Genomic DNA, 17154 nt, shown 5'->3' with positions numbered 1-17154 from the left:
GCTATCTTTATGCCGAACCTTCTGGGTGTTGCCCGAACTTGTCCCTGCCCTTTGCTAAAAGCTCTTCCTGTGCCATTTGGAACCACAGAGAGGCCTGTGCCTCATGCCTTGCTGCCGCAGAGCAAAGACACTGCCTTTTCTTTTTGAACCTTAAGCAAGAAGCCAGGCACTCACTGGGCTGGCCCAGGAGCAAAGCCTCCTGCTGTCCCACAAGGGACGCTCCATGTCCACTCCAGCTGCCCGGTTCCGAGTGTCCGTGAAGCAAGCAAGGGCGTGACCTCACAGCGCGGACCCCTCGGGCAGTGCTCTGACAGCCAGACGCTGTGTGCATGATGCTGGTGTTGACCATGAAACGAAGTCTCATCCTTAAAAACTGTGTTGTACTTCACAATCCTGGACTGTTGCTTCAAGTAAACAAATGTACCGATTTTGAACTGTTGTGTCCTGTGTCATCTTTTTGAGGTGGTTTCGGTGTTCTGCCTGCCTAGTTGCTTTTTTCTCGTTACTACAAATCCTCCGCTCGGTGATTGGTCACAGTGAAAACGACCCGTGAAGGCCGAGGCAAGCGGGCTTCCCTCTGCAGACAGTTCTCTAAGGAGCCGGTTTCCGTTCATAGCATCAGCTCAAAATGATCATGACCTCTGATGTCTGTGGCAATAAAATTCAGGGATAATGAGATGAACTGATATCTAAAATAATTATTAGCCAATATGCTGTATGTCTGACTCTTCTACTACCTACCCTTTGTGCTGGGTGTAACGGACTGCACACCCAGCACAGAGTCCAACCTGCAGGGTGCTTCGCATGGTGGGCGGTCAAAGAGAGGAGAGCTCCAAAGGAAGGAAGGGTCCACGTTAATTAGAAGGTGACGGGTGGGGGTGTCGGGGGAGTCAGTCCCCTTGAGGAATATGGAGACCGCTGGGTTCTAGGGAGAAAGCTCCAGGCCCACATGCTGTATCGAACGTCTAAATTGGGCATCACTAGACCTGGCTTTTAGGCCCACGGGTGCCACCTACCAGCTGTATTCTGTTGGCTTGTCATTCGGGGCTCCATTTCCTAACTTAAAAAGTGACTTTTTGCTCTGGCCAGTTTTGCTCAGTGGGTAGAGCGTTGGCCTGCGGACTGAGGGGTCCCAATTCTGGTCAAGGGCATGTACCGCAGTTGCAGGCTCCTCCCCGGCCCTGGTTGGGGCGCATGCCAATTGATGTGTCTCTCCTCCTCCCTTCCACTCTCTAAATATCAATGGAAGGTATCCTGGGGTGAGGATTAACAACAACAAAACAATAAATAAAACAATTTAAAAATGTTTAAAAATAAGTGACACTTTTGATGAACTAGGTCACCTCTAAACCCCTCCCATGATCGAGATGACTCAAGTATAGTGTAACCACAGACTCATTTGAACGATCTGGCATCTCTGGGAGCAACCGGAGTGTTTACAGGTTGTGGGGTGTTAAGTTTCTCTTACGGTGTAAAGCATGGAGCCTGAGTTACGGTTTCTCTCATGACTTCGGAGATAGGGAACCAGCACCCTTCTCTCAGTGAAGGTGGGGCTCCCAGAAAGATATGTCCCTGATTTGTGTCACCACTTATGATATGGAGATTTATCTCCATAATCTATGGAGATAAATGCCTCATCAAAATTAAGGTGTTCTGAGGGAAGGACAGTTCTGCCTGTCATTTTGCTACTATCAAAATTACTTGGAATTTCCTAAAATTTACATAGAATTTCCTAAAATTCCATGTAAACATGTTTGCTAAGGTGTTAAAAGTTCCAGTTAGAAAGTTTAGGGTCTAGAAAGTGAAATTGAATTGATAGATCCTCCCTTCCCCCAACTGATGGGCGGAGTATGATGTAACCTGCAGCCCGGAAATACCTGAGTGATTAACCATGTACCTTATATGGACCATACATTGGACCACCAATCCACACCTGCCAAATACCCTAAGGCAGTGATGGTGAACCTTTTGAGGTGTCAGCATTTTGAAAAACCCTAACTTAACTCTGGTGCCCTGTCACATACAGAAATTTTTTAATATTTGCAACCATAGTAAAACAAAGATTTATATTTTTGATATTTATTTTATATATTTAAATGCCATTTAACAAAGAAAAATCAACCAAGGAAATGAGTTCGCGTGTCACTTCTGACACGCGTGTCATAGGTTCGCCATCACTGCCTAAGCCCTTGTCCTATATGGACAATGCAGTAAGCCACCAATCAGTGTGCACCGAGTGCACTAAGCCCCCACCCCTTCCCATTCCGCCCCTCAAAAGGCGTGCCCACCCTGCATGCGCTGCTGTCCTCCCCTTGTGAGTCAGCCGGGCAGATCCTTCTCCTAAATAAAGCCTGTAGTCCTGGTTTTCTACCTCTGTCTGATCTTTAAGAATGATCTTAAAATGATGACTAGAATGGACAGTTTGGACTTTTCACCTAGTTTGTAAACTTCGGTGTCTTGGTGAAGGAGGGAGAAATAGACAAGTTCTCAGTGTGTATTGCTGGTGCAGTAACTGCTTCCTCTCTTCTTAAGCGTGTTTGTAAGTCATCTTAGAATGAATGGGACGCCAGGCTCCCTTTGTACTGCGTCTGTTGCAGTGGCTTGGAAGTATTGGGGTGCTCAGATGGGGACCGATACTTGGGTGTAGTCAGGAAACGGAATGAAATCTACAAAAGGGGGCGTTATTTCAGCATTTTTAGAGGGAATCTCATGCCGATTCTCCAGGCGTCAGTCCGACGCCCTGAGCTGGACGGAAGCTCTTCCCGGCGGGACGGCGTGTTTTCAGCAGCAGCTCGGGTTTCCAAGCAGCAGGTTTGCCGATTCCTTTCTTAGGAGCTGGACTCACTCAGCGCGCTCGCTGACTCAGCTCCGGGGAGCCCGAGACCCCGGCCTCGGGTGGGTGCAGCCTTCGCAGGAGCCGGGCTGGCGGCGCGGGCCCCGCAGGTGGAGCGGCCGCGGCCCGGGTTGGGGTTGGGCCTCGCGCCCGCGGCCCCGCCCCCGCGGCTCCGGAAGCGGCGGCCCGCGCTCTGGCTCTCGGATCCCCTTTCGCCCCGGCGCTCGGGCAGGGGAGGGCGATGGCGGTGGCGATGGCGGCGCGGCGCGCGCGGCCCGTGCGGGTGCTGGTGGACATGGACGGCGTGCTGGCCGACTTCGAGGGCGGCCTCCTGCGGGCCTTCCGCCGCCGCTTCCCCGAGGAGCCGCACGTGCCGCTGGAGGAGCGCCGCGGCTTCTTCGCCCGCGAGCAGTACCGAGCCCTGCGGCCGGACCTGGCGGTAGGGAGTGGGGGTGGAGGGCGCCCGGAGGGGATCCGTGACCTCAAAATCCTCGGGAGCGGGAACCCCGACCCCACAGGACACCTGCCAGTGGGGAGCCCGCCGCTGGGGCCGGATGGTCTCTGCTCCGTTTCCCGGTCACCCCCTTCCTGTCTAACTTCAGAACACACAGTTCACAGCAGGATAGGGGCAGCCCACCCCACCCCCGACTTGGAGGGCCCCGCTGGGGCTAGATCTGCGGAGGCAGAAGCCAGGATGGGAACACTGTATCTTTCAGGACAAAGTCGCCAGCGTGTATGAAAGCCCAGGCTTTTTCCTAGACTTGGAGCCCATCCCCGGAGCCGTGGAAGCCATGCATGAGATGCACGCCATGCACGAGTGAGGGAGGCGGGGAGGGGCGGGGGGGCGGGGGGGCGGAGGGGCGGGGGGCCGGGGGCTGACACCACCCTGCCTGACCGGCCTTCCCTGCAGCACGGAGGTCTTCATCTGCACCAGCCCCCTGTTGAAGTACGAGCACTGTGTGGGTGAGAAGGTGCGGCCGCCCGGCGCCTCGAGACAAACTCCCCTTCCACGTCCTGGTTCTAAATAAACCAGCAGAAACCCAGGAGGTGGGTGGGGGGAGAGGGGAGCCGCCTCTGTCAGAGGCCACAGACCCACTCACACTGCTTCCTCACTGGCCTGAATTCAGGGGCCCAGGAGGCCCCCCTGACAGGCCTGTGCCCCCTACAGTTCTCCTGGGTGGACAAGTATCTGGGGCCCCAGTTTGTGGAGCGCATCATCCTGACGAGGGACAAGACAGTGGTCTTGGGGGACCTGCTCATCGATGACAAGGACACCATTCTAGGTTGGATCTGTTTTTCTCGGGAACCTCCAGGCATCTGGCCTCCGGGGATTGGGGAGAGGGCGCAAAAACAACCAGTTCACAGATCGCGTGCTGCCTTTCTCCCGTGCCCGTCCCAGGCCAAGAGGAGACCCCAGCCTGGGAGCACATCTTGTTCACCTGCTGCCACAACCAGCACCTGGCGCTGCCCCCCCCAAAGAGGCGGCTGCTTTCGTGGAGCGACGACTGGAGGGAGATCATAGAGAGCAAGCGGGACACGGCGGCCGTGGCCCCGGGGCGGTGGACAGTGCTTAAAGGACGGGAAGACAGGCCGGCAGGGAAGCCCAGCAGAGCTAAGTGACAGGGCAGCCTCGTGCGGTGACCCAGCGCTGGGGAGCAGGGGACACAGCAGCCTCTACTCTCACAGGCCAGCCACCTGGCACCTCCCGAGATGGCGGCCCGGAAACACGGTGGGAAGTCAGTCAGGAACCTGTTAATAAAACAGTTTGGCTCACTGCTCTGTTCAGGCTCTTTATTTGGGAAAGGAAAGGGCAGGAGCCCGAGGGCTGCCGTTGGAATGAAGGCTGATAGAGGCCTTCTCCCTCTCTCCCAGAGGCCCCAGGACCTGCCCCACCTCCCTGCCCCCTGGATGCCATTCCTCTCGCAGCTGCCCTCCCTTGGTCATGTGAGAGGTCAACCTTAAGGGAGTACAGATGACCAGGACTCCCCGCCACTCCTGAACCCCAGCTTCGCATGGGTGCCCCACACCCCTTCCCTGTACTGACCAGCATGCACTGGACGACGAGCCACACACTTTCGGTCAGTATCTGGTCCTGTCTCCCTGCGCACCACTCCACCTGCATCCCCAAAGCCTCCTGAGACGCATTTCCAGGGGCAAGGACTCCCCCTCACTGAACCCCGATGGCAGGGCTTTCAGGCGAGGACCATGGGGGGGTGGGGATAAGACGCAGCTCCAAGGGTTTGTGCCTGTGTTCTGACGTCATCACCCTCGTGGCCTGGGTCTTAATGCCTGATGGTCACGTTAACAGACATTGGGCTGCGTCACATAGGAGCAGGGACCACGTCTTCATCCTTGAAGCCCTCCCATTGCGCCTGGCAAATGGCCCGTGTGGATAAATGGTTACTCCTGGGCCACAGAGCTCTCTGGGCCAACACCCACTATGCCAGTGCCCAGGTACCCAGAGCCTTGAGACAGTGTTAACAACAAGGCTTCTCATTCCTGCTCCTCACAACGACCCCAGGCCCTCAGTGAAGGGATCAGGCTACCTCCTCAAGTGCAGGCAGCTTCCCGAAGCCCCAGGCCCAGCTGCTCTCAGAACCACCTTCTGCAAAAGCCTCTGGACCTGGGGCCCTGGTTGCTTCTTACAGGAGGGAGCGCCTGGCAGTGGGTGGATCAGTGGCAGGCCCTGGGCCGTCCCTTCGCTGAGGACAGCGTAGGAAGAGGCTCTGCCTTTGCCTTCCTTCTCCACATCCCAAAGTCTGTCTTCCTCAACTCATCTCCTAACGCCTGCATCCTGTGTCGGTGCCTGTCAGGCCGAGGAAACTCACCTTTAAAATGGCTGAAAAGGCACCAATTGGGAGAAAGTGCTCAGTGGGAGCGAAGCTGCTCCTGCTTCCCAGCCCCCACCAGGATTTCGGTCTTGTCTCCAGCAGTGAGAGAACTGCGGCCCCGAGGTCTCCGTGGGTCAGGGCTGCTGTGGGGCCTCGGTCCTTGGCAGTGGGATGCCCAGGGCAGAGTGAGCCGGCCGGCGGCGGGCTTCGGCCACCTGGCTCGGGGAACAGAAGTCTTCCAGGAAGACCTGGGCCAGGTTCCGGAGCCGCGTGTTGGCCGAGAGAGAGAAGCGCAGCATGCACTGGACCACGGGCGTGGCGGTCAGCTCAGGGTGGGAGCCGGGGCCTGGCGAGCTCAGGTACATGATGGTGGTGACAGCGGACAGCACAGTCTCCTCGTTGGGGCTGGACAGGCAGTTGATGATGAGCGGGACGCCCCCTGTCTGCAGGATGTGCTCCTTGTTGGCCCTGTCTGAGCACAGGTTGCAGAGACCTCCTGGGGGAGAGCAAGGTAAGTCTGGAAGCTCCAGCCCTGGCCTCCCTTCTCCCCGTTCTGCTTCTCTCTGCCCACTGAGGCCCAGGGAAGGGCCCGGGCCTGTGAGAAGGTGGCCCAGGGACAAGGGATCCAAAGCCCATTCTGTTTTCCAGAAAGGCCTGCCTGCCACAGCCTAGCCTGAAAGTGGGCACTTACCTCTCGGTCCAGCCAGTTCAATGGTTGATAGACTTTTTTTAAAAGTAAAACACAGTTACCAACCCTGGGACCTTTTGGCCCCAGATCTTCACAAACTGCCACCCTCTTGCTGGTAACCAGCACCCTCTGCTCCCTCACCAGTGAGGGTTCCCTGGAGCACCCCACTAGCCACTCCCTGCCGGGTCTGGGGGACTCCTCACCACCCCGATCCATTTTCTCTGTGCTCAGAACACTTGAGAAGGCGTCTTTGCGGACCGTTTTCCTGGCACTGCCTGCCAGGCCCCACTAGCAGCTGCGTGTCTGCCACCAAGACCTCAGCTTCCTCTTGCATCCCAGCCACCCAACGACTTGCCACCCAGACGGAGGAAGACCCGGAAAGCTGGGGGCCGTGTGAGCCACGGCCGCATCGGCCAGCACAGGAAGCACCCGGGAGGCCGAGGTACTGCGGGTGCCTTGCGTCATCACAGGCCCAACTCCCAGGGTTACCGTCTGGGCTCCTGTGGGAAAACTGGGGCATGAGCACTTAAAGAGGACCCAGAGCTTCTGCCCAACTGTCAACCTCGATAACCGTGGTCGGTGAGCAGAAGAGTGGAGCTGTTATCACTGACGTGCGGTCCCTACTAGAGTCCTGGGGAAGGGGAGGCTCCCACAGCAGCCTGTCACCATGGAGGCCAAGTTCTTCAGCAGAAGGGCTGAGGAGAAGATTAAGGTGTGTGTGTGTGTGTGTGTGTGTGTGTGTGTGTGTGTGTGCGCGCGCGTCCTGATAGTTTTTTGGGTTTTTTTTAAAGATATTTTTATTGACTTCAGAGAGGAAGGAAGGGAGGGGAGGGAGGAAGGGAGGGAGGGAAGGAGGGAGAGGGAGAGGGAGAGAGAGAGAGAGAGAGAGAGAGAGAGAGAGAGAGAGAGAGAGAAGCATCAATGATGAGAGAGAATCACTGATCAGCTGCCTCCTGCACGCCCCCTCCCCTACCAGGAATCAAGCTTGCATGTGCCCAGCATGTGCCCTGACCAGGAATCGAACCGTGACCTCCTGGTTCATAGGTCGATGCTCAATCACTGAACCACCCAGGCCGGGCTGTGTCCTGATAGTTTGAAGCCACATAGAGGGAAGTTCATTAAATGCTCACACGTTCTTTGGTTAAAAAACAAAAAAAACAAGCCTCGGCTGTCTTATTTGGTGCCTGACCCAAGGGGCACTCCCGGAATATTTGTTGGAAGGTTTTAAAGCAGAGAGGGGAGGAAAGGGTTGACCTGCAGAGGGTCGGGGGCTGCATGGGATGGCTCCCTGAGACCCAGCCCACCTTGGACCCCCCGTAGTTCTGGATCCGGGCTGTGGCTCCCAGACAGGGTGCATCTGAGGGAGGCAAGGGGCTGAGTGGCGTTCCTGAGGTCAGGAGGGGAGGGGGACAAGGCTCTGATGGAGAGGTCCCTGCCTACTGGACACCCACAGGCCTTCCTGTCAATCTTCCCTCCGTGCCCATTCACCCGTGTAGCACTTGGCACACTGGGCCATCCCTGAGTGTCTTTGTACTGCTGCCTGTCCTCGTCACTGGGCACCATAAGGCAGGGCCCCACTCTCTGGTGTCCCTCTGTATCCCAGGCACCTACAGCTGCGGAAACTCACTGGACACATGCTGGGGACACGAATGAACCCCACAAAGTATTACCCTCACCCCCATTTCAGCAGAAGCCAAGGCTGTGGAGTAACTCATCCAAAGTCCCAGAAGATGGGAGCCCTTTGCCACAACCACGGGAAAGGTGTCCCGAAGCTCCAAGGACAACTCACTGTGCTGTGGGCAGGTGCCAGGCTCAACTAGGAACAGGGACAAGTGCAAATGCTTGGGGAGGCTCAGGCTTCTCAGACACACCTGCACTGTCTCTCCTGCCCTGAGAGTGTGAACCAGCCTATCTACCCTGCAGACGCAAGCCAGGGGTGGGGATGGGACTTATCTCGCTGAAAAGGAGGAGACAATGAGGACTCAATCACTCTCTGGCTGGTGAGTCATCATCACACCCAGGAGTGCCTGGGCGGGACACTGCCACCAAAGCCAGGGGATAACCAGATGGCCAGCCCTGCAGGGTGGGGGCAGGAGGAGGCCTCAGGAGAGCAGGCCCCACCTGTGCCCCAGTTGCAGGCCTGGGAGCCTCCAAGGATGGATCAGGTACCTTCCAGAGCTCACAAGTGCCTGGTCCAAACACGGCGGGTGGGGGGGCTCTTTTATAAAGGCTCCAAACTAGAAACAACTCAAATCTCCAACAACAGGTGAATGGATGAACACATCGGGCACATTCATTCAGAAACACGAACTAGCCCTGGCTGGGTGGTTGGTTAGAGCGTTGTCCCGTTCATCAAAAGGTTGCGGGTTCGATTCCCAGTGAGGCCACATACCTAGGATGTGGGTTCTATCCCTGGTGGGAGGTCACACGGGAGGCAACTGATGATGTTTCTCTCTCCCTCTCCCCAGCTCCCTGTCTCTCTAAAAACAGTAAAACATATCCTTAGGTGAGGGTTAAAAAAAAATACCCTAACAATTGGGATGAATGTCAGAAACATTTGTGGAGGAAAAGGGGGCCACACACTGAATGTGCACTGTGGCCGCAGACGCAGAGACGGAGGTCCAGGGACCACAGGATGATCTGAACACAGAAACTCCTAACGAACAGTGGGTCATGGCGGGCAGTCACAGCCCAGGCCTAGACCTTCCTTGACAAAGGGCCAGTCTTCATCTTAAGTGGGCCTGCCTGCTGTCTTTCTGCATGTGAGATAACAGACCACCTTTGCCTGTAATTTTTTGCAGCACCAGAGCAAGGACCACAGAACCTTCCTTGTGACCTGTGGCCCACACACTACCTCTATGTGCTGTAAATGTTCGCAACGTAAAGAAGTGTCCCCCCGTTTCATTCTTTATCACTCTCAGAGATTCCCCACTGGGCTTTCTCCCGCCTCCCTAATCCACCACCCATGAATTTCAGGTAACCGCCCCTTACGTCTCCTCCTTTGATTCTAATGTATAAAATAAGCTGTGAAACTGTCATTCTCTGGATCATTTTCTCAGTCCACTGAGATTTTGCTTCTCAGCAATTGTCAGTTTGACTCAAATATAAAAATTCCCTACAGGGTTGGATGTTTCTTAGGTCGATAAATCGTTGAGTGAAAGAAACTAGACACGAGTCCACATCCTGACTGGCCTGCGTGGCTCAGTGGTTGAGTGAACCAAGAGTCACCAGATTGATGCCAGGTCAGGGCATATGGCAGGGGCTGCAGGCTCCATCCTCAGTAGGGGGTGTGCAGGCGGCAATCGATTGATGCTTCTCTCTCATCATTGATGTTTCTCTCTCTCTCTCCCTCTCCCTTCCCCTCTCTTTCCCTCTTCCTTCCCCTCTAAAATCAGTAAAAAAAAAATAATAATAATAATATTTTTTTAAAGAGTATACATCTGCATGATCCCACTAATATGAAGTTCCAGAATAGGCTAAAGTGCCCTGACAGGTTTGGCTCAGTGGATAGAGCGTCGGCCTGTGGACTGAAGGGTCCCAGGTTCGATTCCGGTCAAGGGCATGTACCTTGGTTGCGGGCACATCCCCAGTGGGAGGTGTGCAGGAGGCAGCTGATCGATGTTTCTCTCTTGTCGATGTTTCTAGCTCTCTATCCCTCTCCCTTCCTCTCTGTAAAAAATCAATAAAATATATTAAAAAAAAAAAAAAAAGAATAGGCTAAAGTAATCCATGGGGATAGAGGTTAGGCTAGTGGTTACCTTGGGGTGGGAGACACTAACTGGGAGAGGGCACGAGGGACCTTTCTAAAACCTGGTTAGGGCTGGTTACATTGATGTACATCCACTGTACTTAAGGTATGTGCATTGTACCGTATGTTCACCAGGCAGCAATTTAAAAATGGTTACCAAGCAAAAACGAGAACAAGTCTCAACTGGCTGGTGGACGTTTTGGACAAACCAGACAGGAGAGAAAAAGAAAAGACAAGAGGCAAAAGAAGGGCCCTTCTAGACACAGGGAACCACAGAAACCCCTGGGAGAGGCAAAAGAGAAACCCCCAACTGCGGCCCGGGATGAGAAAGCTGGGGGCTCTCAGAGGTCAGGTGGGTGACTTTGGGTCACACAGCAAGTAGGGCCTGTTGCTGGGAGAGCCAGGATTGTCCCAGGGATTAAATGAGGTCATGCTGACACATGCTTAGCCAGCACCTGGTGCCTGGAGGCGAGGCGGGGCCTTGGGGAGATGGCCCAAGACATTACTACCTCTGAGGACCCGCCTGCCCTGGGCTGGCCACAGTCCATCCCAAGTCAGAAATCTTCATTTGTTCTTGGGTTTTTTGTTCTTGGGACTATTTGTTCTTGGGTTTTACTTTAGCATCTTGAAAATGGTTCTTTCTGAAATTTCAAATTTGGGGGACAGAACAGTGTATTAAAAAAGCTACCATTATGTAGAAGAAGGGAGGCGTGGGGGACAAATATATGTATACTAGAAGCCCACCGCATAGCCCCGCCCACCCACGCCAGTCTTTGGCCGTTACGGTGTTAGGGCCACAGGCCTTTTATAATATAGATGCTCACATTTGCTGGTTCTTCATGAGGAGAGGGCTGTGGAAGAGACAGGAATGGAGGGAGACTTCTTTAAAACCCTGTAATAGAGTTTTGACTTAAACTGATGAATTTTAAGACATTTATCCTACAGATATAGACCCACAAGTAAGAAATGAAACTCCAATAAGGTATCTACTGAAACACTGATTGTGTTGGCAAAATGGAAAGCAGCTAAACACCCATCCCTAAGCGTGGCTAAGCTTCAGTGCCTCCATGCCAGGAAATAAACACCAGGCCGCTTTACAGAATGACTGACACTGCAGGTGTGTCAAGATATGCTGCTAAGTTAAAAAAAAAAAAAAAAAAAAAAGGCAAGCAGAATATAGATATAGTATACTACCACATGTGCAGAACATGCAAAAATATATTCATATAGATATATACATGTTTGTAAATTCCAAAAAATATTTAAGAAACTAGTAACAGTGGTGAGCTACAGAGAAGGCTAGCGAGGGAGTTACCTTTCAATACCTTTTAAATTTTGTACCATGTGAATCAATTATGCATTCACATAAATTAATAACACTCAAACACACACGTATACGTGCACGCACATGTGCTCTCTCTCACACACTCACACACTACTTGTGCCTAGAACTAAGAGATGGGGAATTGGGTCTCTGTAAGTCAGGAAAGATGGTGGAGGCTGCCCTGGTCCCCATGAGGCCAGCCTGGGGCCAGCGAGGAAGGGAGCAGTGGGTGAGAACCTCACCACCACCTCCATCCTGTAAGGGGAGCCTGCCACCGGTGGATGGCTGAGGAACTGAAGCAGAAGCTGCAAGACTGCAGGAGCCTGACTGATCAGTGGGAGAAGGATGTAGGGGCGGAGCCCAGAGGATGAGGACGGAGCAAGGGCTCCGTGGTGGGCAGACCCAGTTAGAACCAGCTCTGCCACTGAGGATTTAGGTGACCAGAGCAAGCAACTCCATTTCTCTAAGCCTCGGTTTCTTCATCAATAAAATGGGCAGAGAGAATGAAATAATGTGATTGAGGCCCCTCCCTGGCGCACAGATGTGGATCAACAAGGCACCTGTTCACAGCCCCAGAGGCTGGCACAGGGCCATACCTGCAAACCACACGCACAGCAAAGGGCTGGCACACACAGGTCAGTTTGACAAGATAAAGCACATGCCTGTGGAACCAGCCCCCAGGTCAAGAACTAAAACACTATCAGCAATCCAGAGCCTGTGTCCCTTCCTGAACCAATTCTCTCTCTGTAATAATTTAATAACAAAGTTTTTACTAAGCAGACCTCTTATCTTTTTAACTTAAAATATAGGGTTTTTAAAGAAGTCTCCCTCCATTCCTGTCTTTTCCACACATCCCTAAACATTTCTGCCTGTTTTGGGGACTTTATAGAAATGGAATCACACTGTATGTATTATTGTGTCTAGCACCATTTGCTTACCATTTATAACATTATTGCTCTAGCCCGTTTGGCTCAGTGGATAGAGCATCAACCCATAGACTGAAGGGTTCTGGGTTTGATTCTGGTGAAGGGCACGTATCAGGGTTGCAGGCTCAATCCCTGGCCATGAGCAGGGTGTGTGCTGGAGGCAACCAATTGATGGGTCTCTCTCACATGGATGTTTCTCTCTGTGTCTCTCCCCCTCCCTTCTACTCTCTTTAAAAATCAATGACAAAATATCCTCGAATAAGGATTAACAAAAAATAATTTAAATTTTTAAAAAATGTATAACATTATTGCATGTAGTTGTTGACTGTTCATTTACCTTGCTAAATAGTAGCAACATCCCACAATGTTGGTATCCATTCTGCTGTTTACTGTTTCTAGTTTGTCTGTTACAAGTTTGCTAGTGCCATTTCTGCACATGTGTCTGGATATGCATGTGCCCTACTCCAATGACTGTAACTGCTGGGTCATGGGGTAGCCTAGCTTCAATTTTACTAAATACTGTTTTCCAGACAGGCCTCTGAGGACTTATCTATACCTGCCTTTTACTGAGCACCACCACCATCTAGTGGCAGCTACGTGTATTACAGGAAATGGAGCACAGGAGAGAGATTTAACCTGAACTCTTGGAGGCAACCTATTGGAACCCTGTTTTAGTAACAAGACTGTCAAGTATTCTGTGATGTCCTAGATTTCAACCAATTTTCACAGAAGTAGAGGATTCTCTCCTGGTCCCTTTATGTCTCCATACGGCATCTAAGATGGCAGGTGTGCACACGCAGCATATAGGATGCCTGAGAGTCAACCCATGGTGCTTTGGGCAAACATTTCCAAATTAATGCCAAAGGCTGCCAGAGTTTTTATGTGGGGCACAAGCTCGGAATACTCATTCAAGTATTTGCTGAGATCCTGGCTTTATATCTGGTTCCCCATAATTCACTCACTTCCCACGCCCTGTCCTACCTTGAGCAGTACCATCTCCTGGTGATAGTTCCACTTAGAACCTGGGCCAGGGATGACTTGCCACCAGAACCATCCCAGGGACATGCTGGAGGTGGCCAGGCGCCCTGGGAACCAGGGGAGAAGACACAGTGGACTCGGCATTGGCTCCGGCAGCCGGGTCCCCTGGGCACAGAATTTGGCTCCAGTTAGTGCTCAGTGTGAGTCTCAGGCAATGGGACTCCTCACTGAGGTGCTGTTTCATCACCGGTACAGAGGGCTCAGCACTACGCGCCTTGCGATTGGTGGCCAGTCTCTGCACCTACTGGGCCCTTCTCTCACCTTCTCCAGACCACAAGGCCAGAGCACTCAAGACAACAGCGGAGATAAGCAAGGCTGGGCTCTGCCCTCATGGAGATCACAATGTCAGACCTGCCACCGGAGAGAAAAGATTCAAAACGACAAAGCGCAGCACAGAGCCTTTCGACAGCAGAGAAAGCACCTGACAGTGTTTCCCATCGAGCACCAGGCACACTGAGAGAAGAGAGAGTGACAGCGGTAGCAAGACCCGCTTCTAAGTAGCACTGGCTCTCCTTTAAGTCACGCATAACAAGGAAAAGAGAGATTTACTCTGCAGGGGATCCCGGGAAGAGATTCAATGCGAGAAAGCCAGGGCTCTTGGGATTGAGAACCTTGCTCTGATGGGAAGGAGGGAGGAAAGAAAGAGAGAGAGAGAAAGAGAGAGAGGGAGAGAGAGGAAGGGAGGGAGGGAGGGAGGGAGGGAGGAAAAAAGAAAGGTGGCTGGGAGAAGAAAACAGGGAAGCTGGCCAGGAGAGCAAGAACTCAGGGCAGGCCCGCATCTCCCGTAGCTCCCGGCTCCGTGGGCCAGGACCTCAGAGTGCTCCTGCTTGGTGCCTGATGCTGTCAAAGCTTTCCCTGGGTGACTGCTCTTTTTAGGCAACTCTTCTCCGGAGCCAGAAGCGTGAGTGGGAGGAGTTCTATCACTCCCAGGTGGAGGTTAGCCACGTGCTTCTGCAGGGGCCACGGCCACCATTCAGAGGCTGGAAGCTGTGGAGCCGAGTTACAAAAAGGGAGGGGATGGAGGGCTGCCACTGGCGAAAATCTTCAAGTAGCAATCCTTCAGGATATTTATTTAGCGTAATAATCTTCCCGAGGGGCCAAGACATACTCTCTTAGGCCCAGCCCACTGGGGCTCCTGCCCCGGGCTCAGCTCTAGCGGGACTCTGGCCCGCTCCACAGGCTAAAAAATCCAGAGAACCCACCCGAAGTCCTCCCTTCCCCACACCAGGCCCTGAACCTCCTCCCACAGCGCATGGGCCTTTCCTGGATTCCTGACTCCGAGGGTGAACCCCACGGTTGGTGTGCACACTAAGTCCAAGGAGAGGCCACAGGCAGGTGTGTGTGGGGGGTGTGTGAACAGAATTGGGATGTCCACACTCGTGTGTGAAGACCTGTCGTGGTGAGAAGGTCAGGGGTGACTCCCATTTGAACTCTAGCCACAATACCACAAACATCAGGGGCAGACATGGGTGGTCTTTCAAAATTTTCAATCACACTCACCTATGATATATTTGGCAGGGGCGGGGGAAGTGTTACTTGATTCTATCAAGGCTTTCAATCTAACTTCTAGGTTACAGGAAATTAAAGGGGATGTTCCCTTGACTGTAATCAAACCCAGGACCCTTCAGTCTGCAGGCTGACTGATGCTCTATCCACTGAGCCAAACCGGCGAGGGCGAAAAATGTTATTTTTTTTAGAGATGCAGCTGAAAAAATAATTTGTTTGCCTTCAGAATAAATTCCAAACTCTTTCCCGCAGCCCTACATCTAAGCCCCTCCCAGCCGTCTCTGGTGCTGCCACCTCTGTAACCTCACTAGTCCTGACACATCAGCCTTCCTCTGGGTCCCCTGCTTCAGGGTCTCCCACCCATCACGTCCGCCTGCCCATGATGGCCGAAGTGCAGCGGCCCCATCTCCTATTGCCCTGTCTTATCATCCTGTGAATGTCCTTCAGAGCCTCAGCCTTTTGGTTGGTTTGCCCACCATCTGCCTCCCCCTCTCCCTGCGGGCAAAGGCCTTTCCCCCCACTTGTTCGCCATCTCTTCAGCACTTAGGACAGGACCTTGCTCACAGTTCATGCCCCATAATTACCTGTCCAGTGAATAATTCAATAGATCTTAGACCAGCGGTTCTCAACCTGTGGGTCGCCACCCCTTTGGGGGTCAAACGACCCTTTCACAGGGGTCGCCTAAGACCATCGGAAAACACATATATCATTACATATTGTTTTTGGGATGAATCACTATGCTTTGATTAGGTTCAATTTGTAACAGTGAAAATACATCCTGCAGATCAGATGTTCACATGACAATTCATAACAGTAGCAACATGACAGTTATGAAGTAGCAACAAAAATAATTTTATGGTTGGGGGTCACCATAACACGAGGAACTGTATTAAAGGGTCGCGGCATTAGGAAGGTTGAGAACCACTGTCTTAGACCATAAGTCATCCTAAGTTACCCCTACTTTCCTCGATAGGAAAACATTAAAATAAAGATGTTTAAAAGAGCACTCTAAATATTTTTCTCTCCGAGTGGCTTCAATCCATCCCTTCATTTATGATCTCATCTCTAAGCAGGTGGGAAGGCAGCATGCGGAGGGGCCCGCTAGCTGTGACCCGGACCGTGTGTGCGCACCCCGAAGGCTGCCCCCGCGGTGAGGGACTGCCCGAGGTCTCTCCCCAACGACTCACTTCGGACTCGCGTATCTCACCATCAGGCATCCGTGACCGCCCCATCCTTACCAATAGCAAACTCCACCAGGGTCTCGTTCTCCTCCGACAGCGAATCGAGGAATAGATCCAGGACCTGCAGCTGCCGCAGATACTGGTAGTTGCTGGGGTCATAGGCGAAGTTGGCGAGGTTGGCCAGGACCTGCTCCTTGGCGTCTGCGGCGGAAAAGCGGCACTGGAGCCAGGTCCGGGGCGAGGGTCGCGGGTCGCGGGCGGACCCCCGCCCTGTCCCCGGACCCCCATCCTGTCGCTCTCACCTTGGCTCTCCGTCTCCTGGAATTCAGTGACCAGCGCCTGCAGGTACCCCAGCCGTCCGACGTGGGGGTCTACCTTCGGCTTCTGCGCCATGGCCGGGGTGGCGGAGGGTGCACGGGGGACAGGTAGGAGAGTGCGGCCGATGAGGTCGGAACGGCGGGCGGGGACCTCCCTGGGCCGCCCCGGGCGGGACACAGGCTCCTCTCCTAGCTTCGGGGTGTGCAGTGATTTGCACCTGGCACTGGGATGTGGTGTGATCAGGGCTGGGTAAGAGTTGGGCGTGAAAATCTAAACTGGGGCGCGGAAGACACGGAAGCGACCGGTCACTGGAGGAGGGAGCTCATCACCCAGCCCCCCGCGGCTGGGTACGGTTTCCCGCTGGAGCCCGGACTTCCGGCGGAAGCCGAGCTTAGCTCCGCCCCAGAGGGCGGGGCGGGGTTGGTCCAGGCGGACCAGGGGCGGGGCCGTCGTGGAGCTCGGCGCGCGTGCGCAGTAAACGTCACGCCTCACCGTCTGGGCCCAAGGCCAAGGGCTGTGGATGCTTAAGGGGACAACACAGTGATTCTCAACCTTCCTAATGCCGCGACCCTTTAATGCAGTTCCTCATGTTGTGGTGACCCCCAGCCATAAAATTATTTTCGTTGCTACTTCATAACTGTAATGTTGCTACTGTTATGAATCGTCATGTAAATATCTGATATGCAGGATGTATTTTCATTGTTACAAATTGAATATAATTAAAGCATAGTGATTAATCACAAAAACAATATGCAATTATA

The 17154-nt window shown here is 53.4% G+C and overlaps 2 protein-coding genes across 5 annotated transcripts; one reads left to right on the top strand and one right to left on the bottom strand.

Annotated features, from left to right (window-relative positions):
- Positions 1–2675: 2675 nt before the first annotated feature.
- NT5C (5', 3'-nucleotidase, cytosolic) lies at positions 2676–4453 on the top strand (the record flags this gene model as incomplete). 2 transcript variants are annotated; one of them, XM_081109512.1, is made up of 5 exons in its annotated part: positions 2676–3272; positions 3550–3650; positions 3744–3804; positions 4002–4116; positions 4233–4453. In XM_081109512.1, exons 1-5 carry the CDS (start codon positions 3075–3077, stop codon positions 4451–4453), a joined length of 696 nt encoding a protein of 231 aa, XP_080965638.1. In that variant the 5' UTR covers positions 2676–3074. The 2 variants fall into 2 exon arrangements, with proteins under 2 accessions (XP_080965638.1, XP_080965639.1); XM_081109513.1 differs by having other exon boundaries at positions 2966–3272; positions 4199–4407.
- On the bottom strand, positions 4115–16796 carry ARMC7 (armadillo repeat containing 7). Of its 3 annotated transcripts, XR_013996967.1 has the most exons (5): positions 16378–16760; positions 16133–16276; positions 10925–10992; positions 5662–6160; positions 4115–4582 (listed from the first exon to the last, which is right to left on the bottom strand). XR_013996967.1 is itself a non-coding variant. In XM_081109515.1 (3 exons), exons 1-3 carry the CDS (start codon positions 16466–16468, stop codon positions 5799–5801), a joined length of 597 nt encoding a protein of 198 aa, XP_080965641.1. In that variant the 5' UTR covers positions 16469–16738; the 3' UTR covers positions 4611–5798. The 3 variants fall into 3 exon arrangements, 1 of the variants encoding a protein (XP_080965641.1); XR_013996966.1 differs by lacking the exon at positions 4115–4582 and having other exon boundaries at positions 4611–6160; positions 16378–16796; XM_081109515.1 differs by lacking the exons at positions 4115–4582; positions 10925–10992 and having other exon boundaries at positions 4611–6160; positions 16378–16738.
- Between the last annotated feature and the right edge of the window lie 358 nt (positions 16797–17154).

Source organism: Myotis nattereri, assembly GCF_964212035.1.
Source record: "Myotis nattereri genome assembly, chromosome: 16".
NCBI classification, from domain to species: domain Eukaryota; kingdom Metazoa; phylum Chordata; class Mammalia; order Chiroptera; family Vespertilionidae; genus Myotis; species Myotis nattereri.
Note: the sequence above shows the minus strand (reverse complement) of the source record. Positions and strands in the feature narration are given on the sequence as shown.

Coding starts and splice junctions, on each gene's coding strand:
- ARMC7 (XM_081109515.1), bottom strand. CDS start 16,468: ATGGCGCAGAAGCCGAAGGTAGACCCCCACGTCGGACGGCTGGGGTAC. Junction 16,277..16,377: donor CCAGGAGACGGAGAGCCAAG/GTGAGAGCGACA, acceptor TTTCCGCCGCAG/ACGCCAAGGAGCAGGTCCTG. Junction 6,161..16,132: donor CCTGGTGGAGTTTGCTATTG/GTAAGGATGGGG, acceptor GCTCTCCCCCAG/GAGGTCTCTGCAACCTGTGC.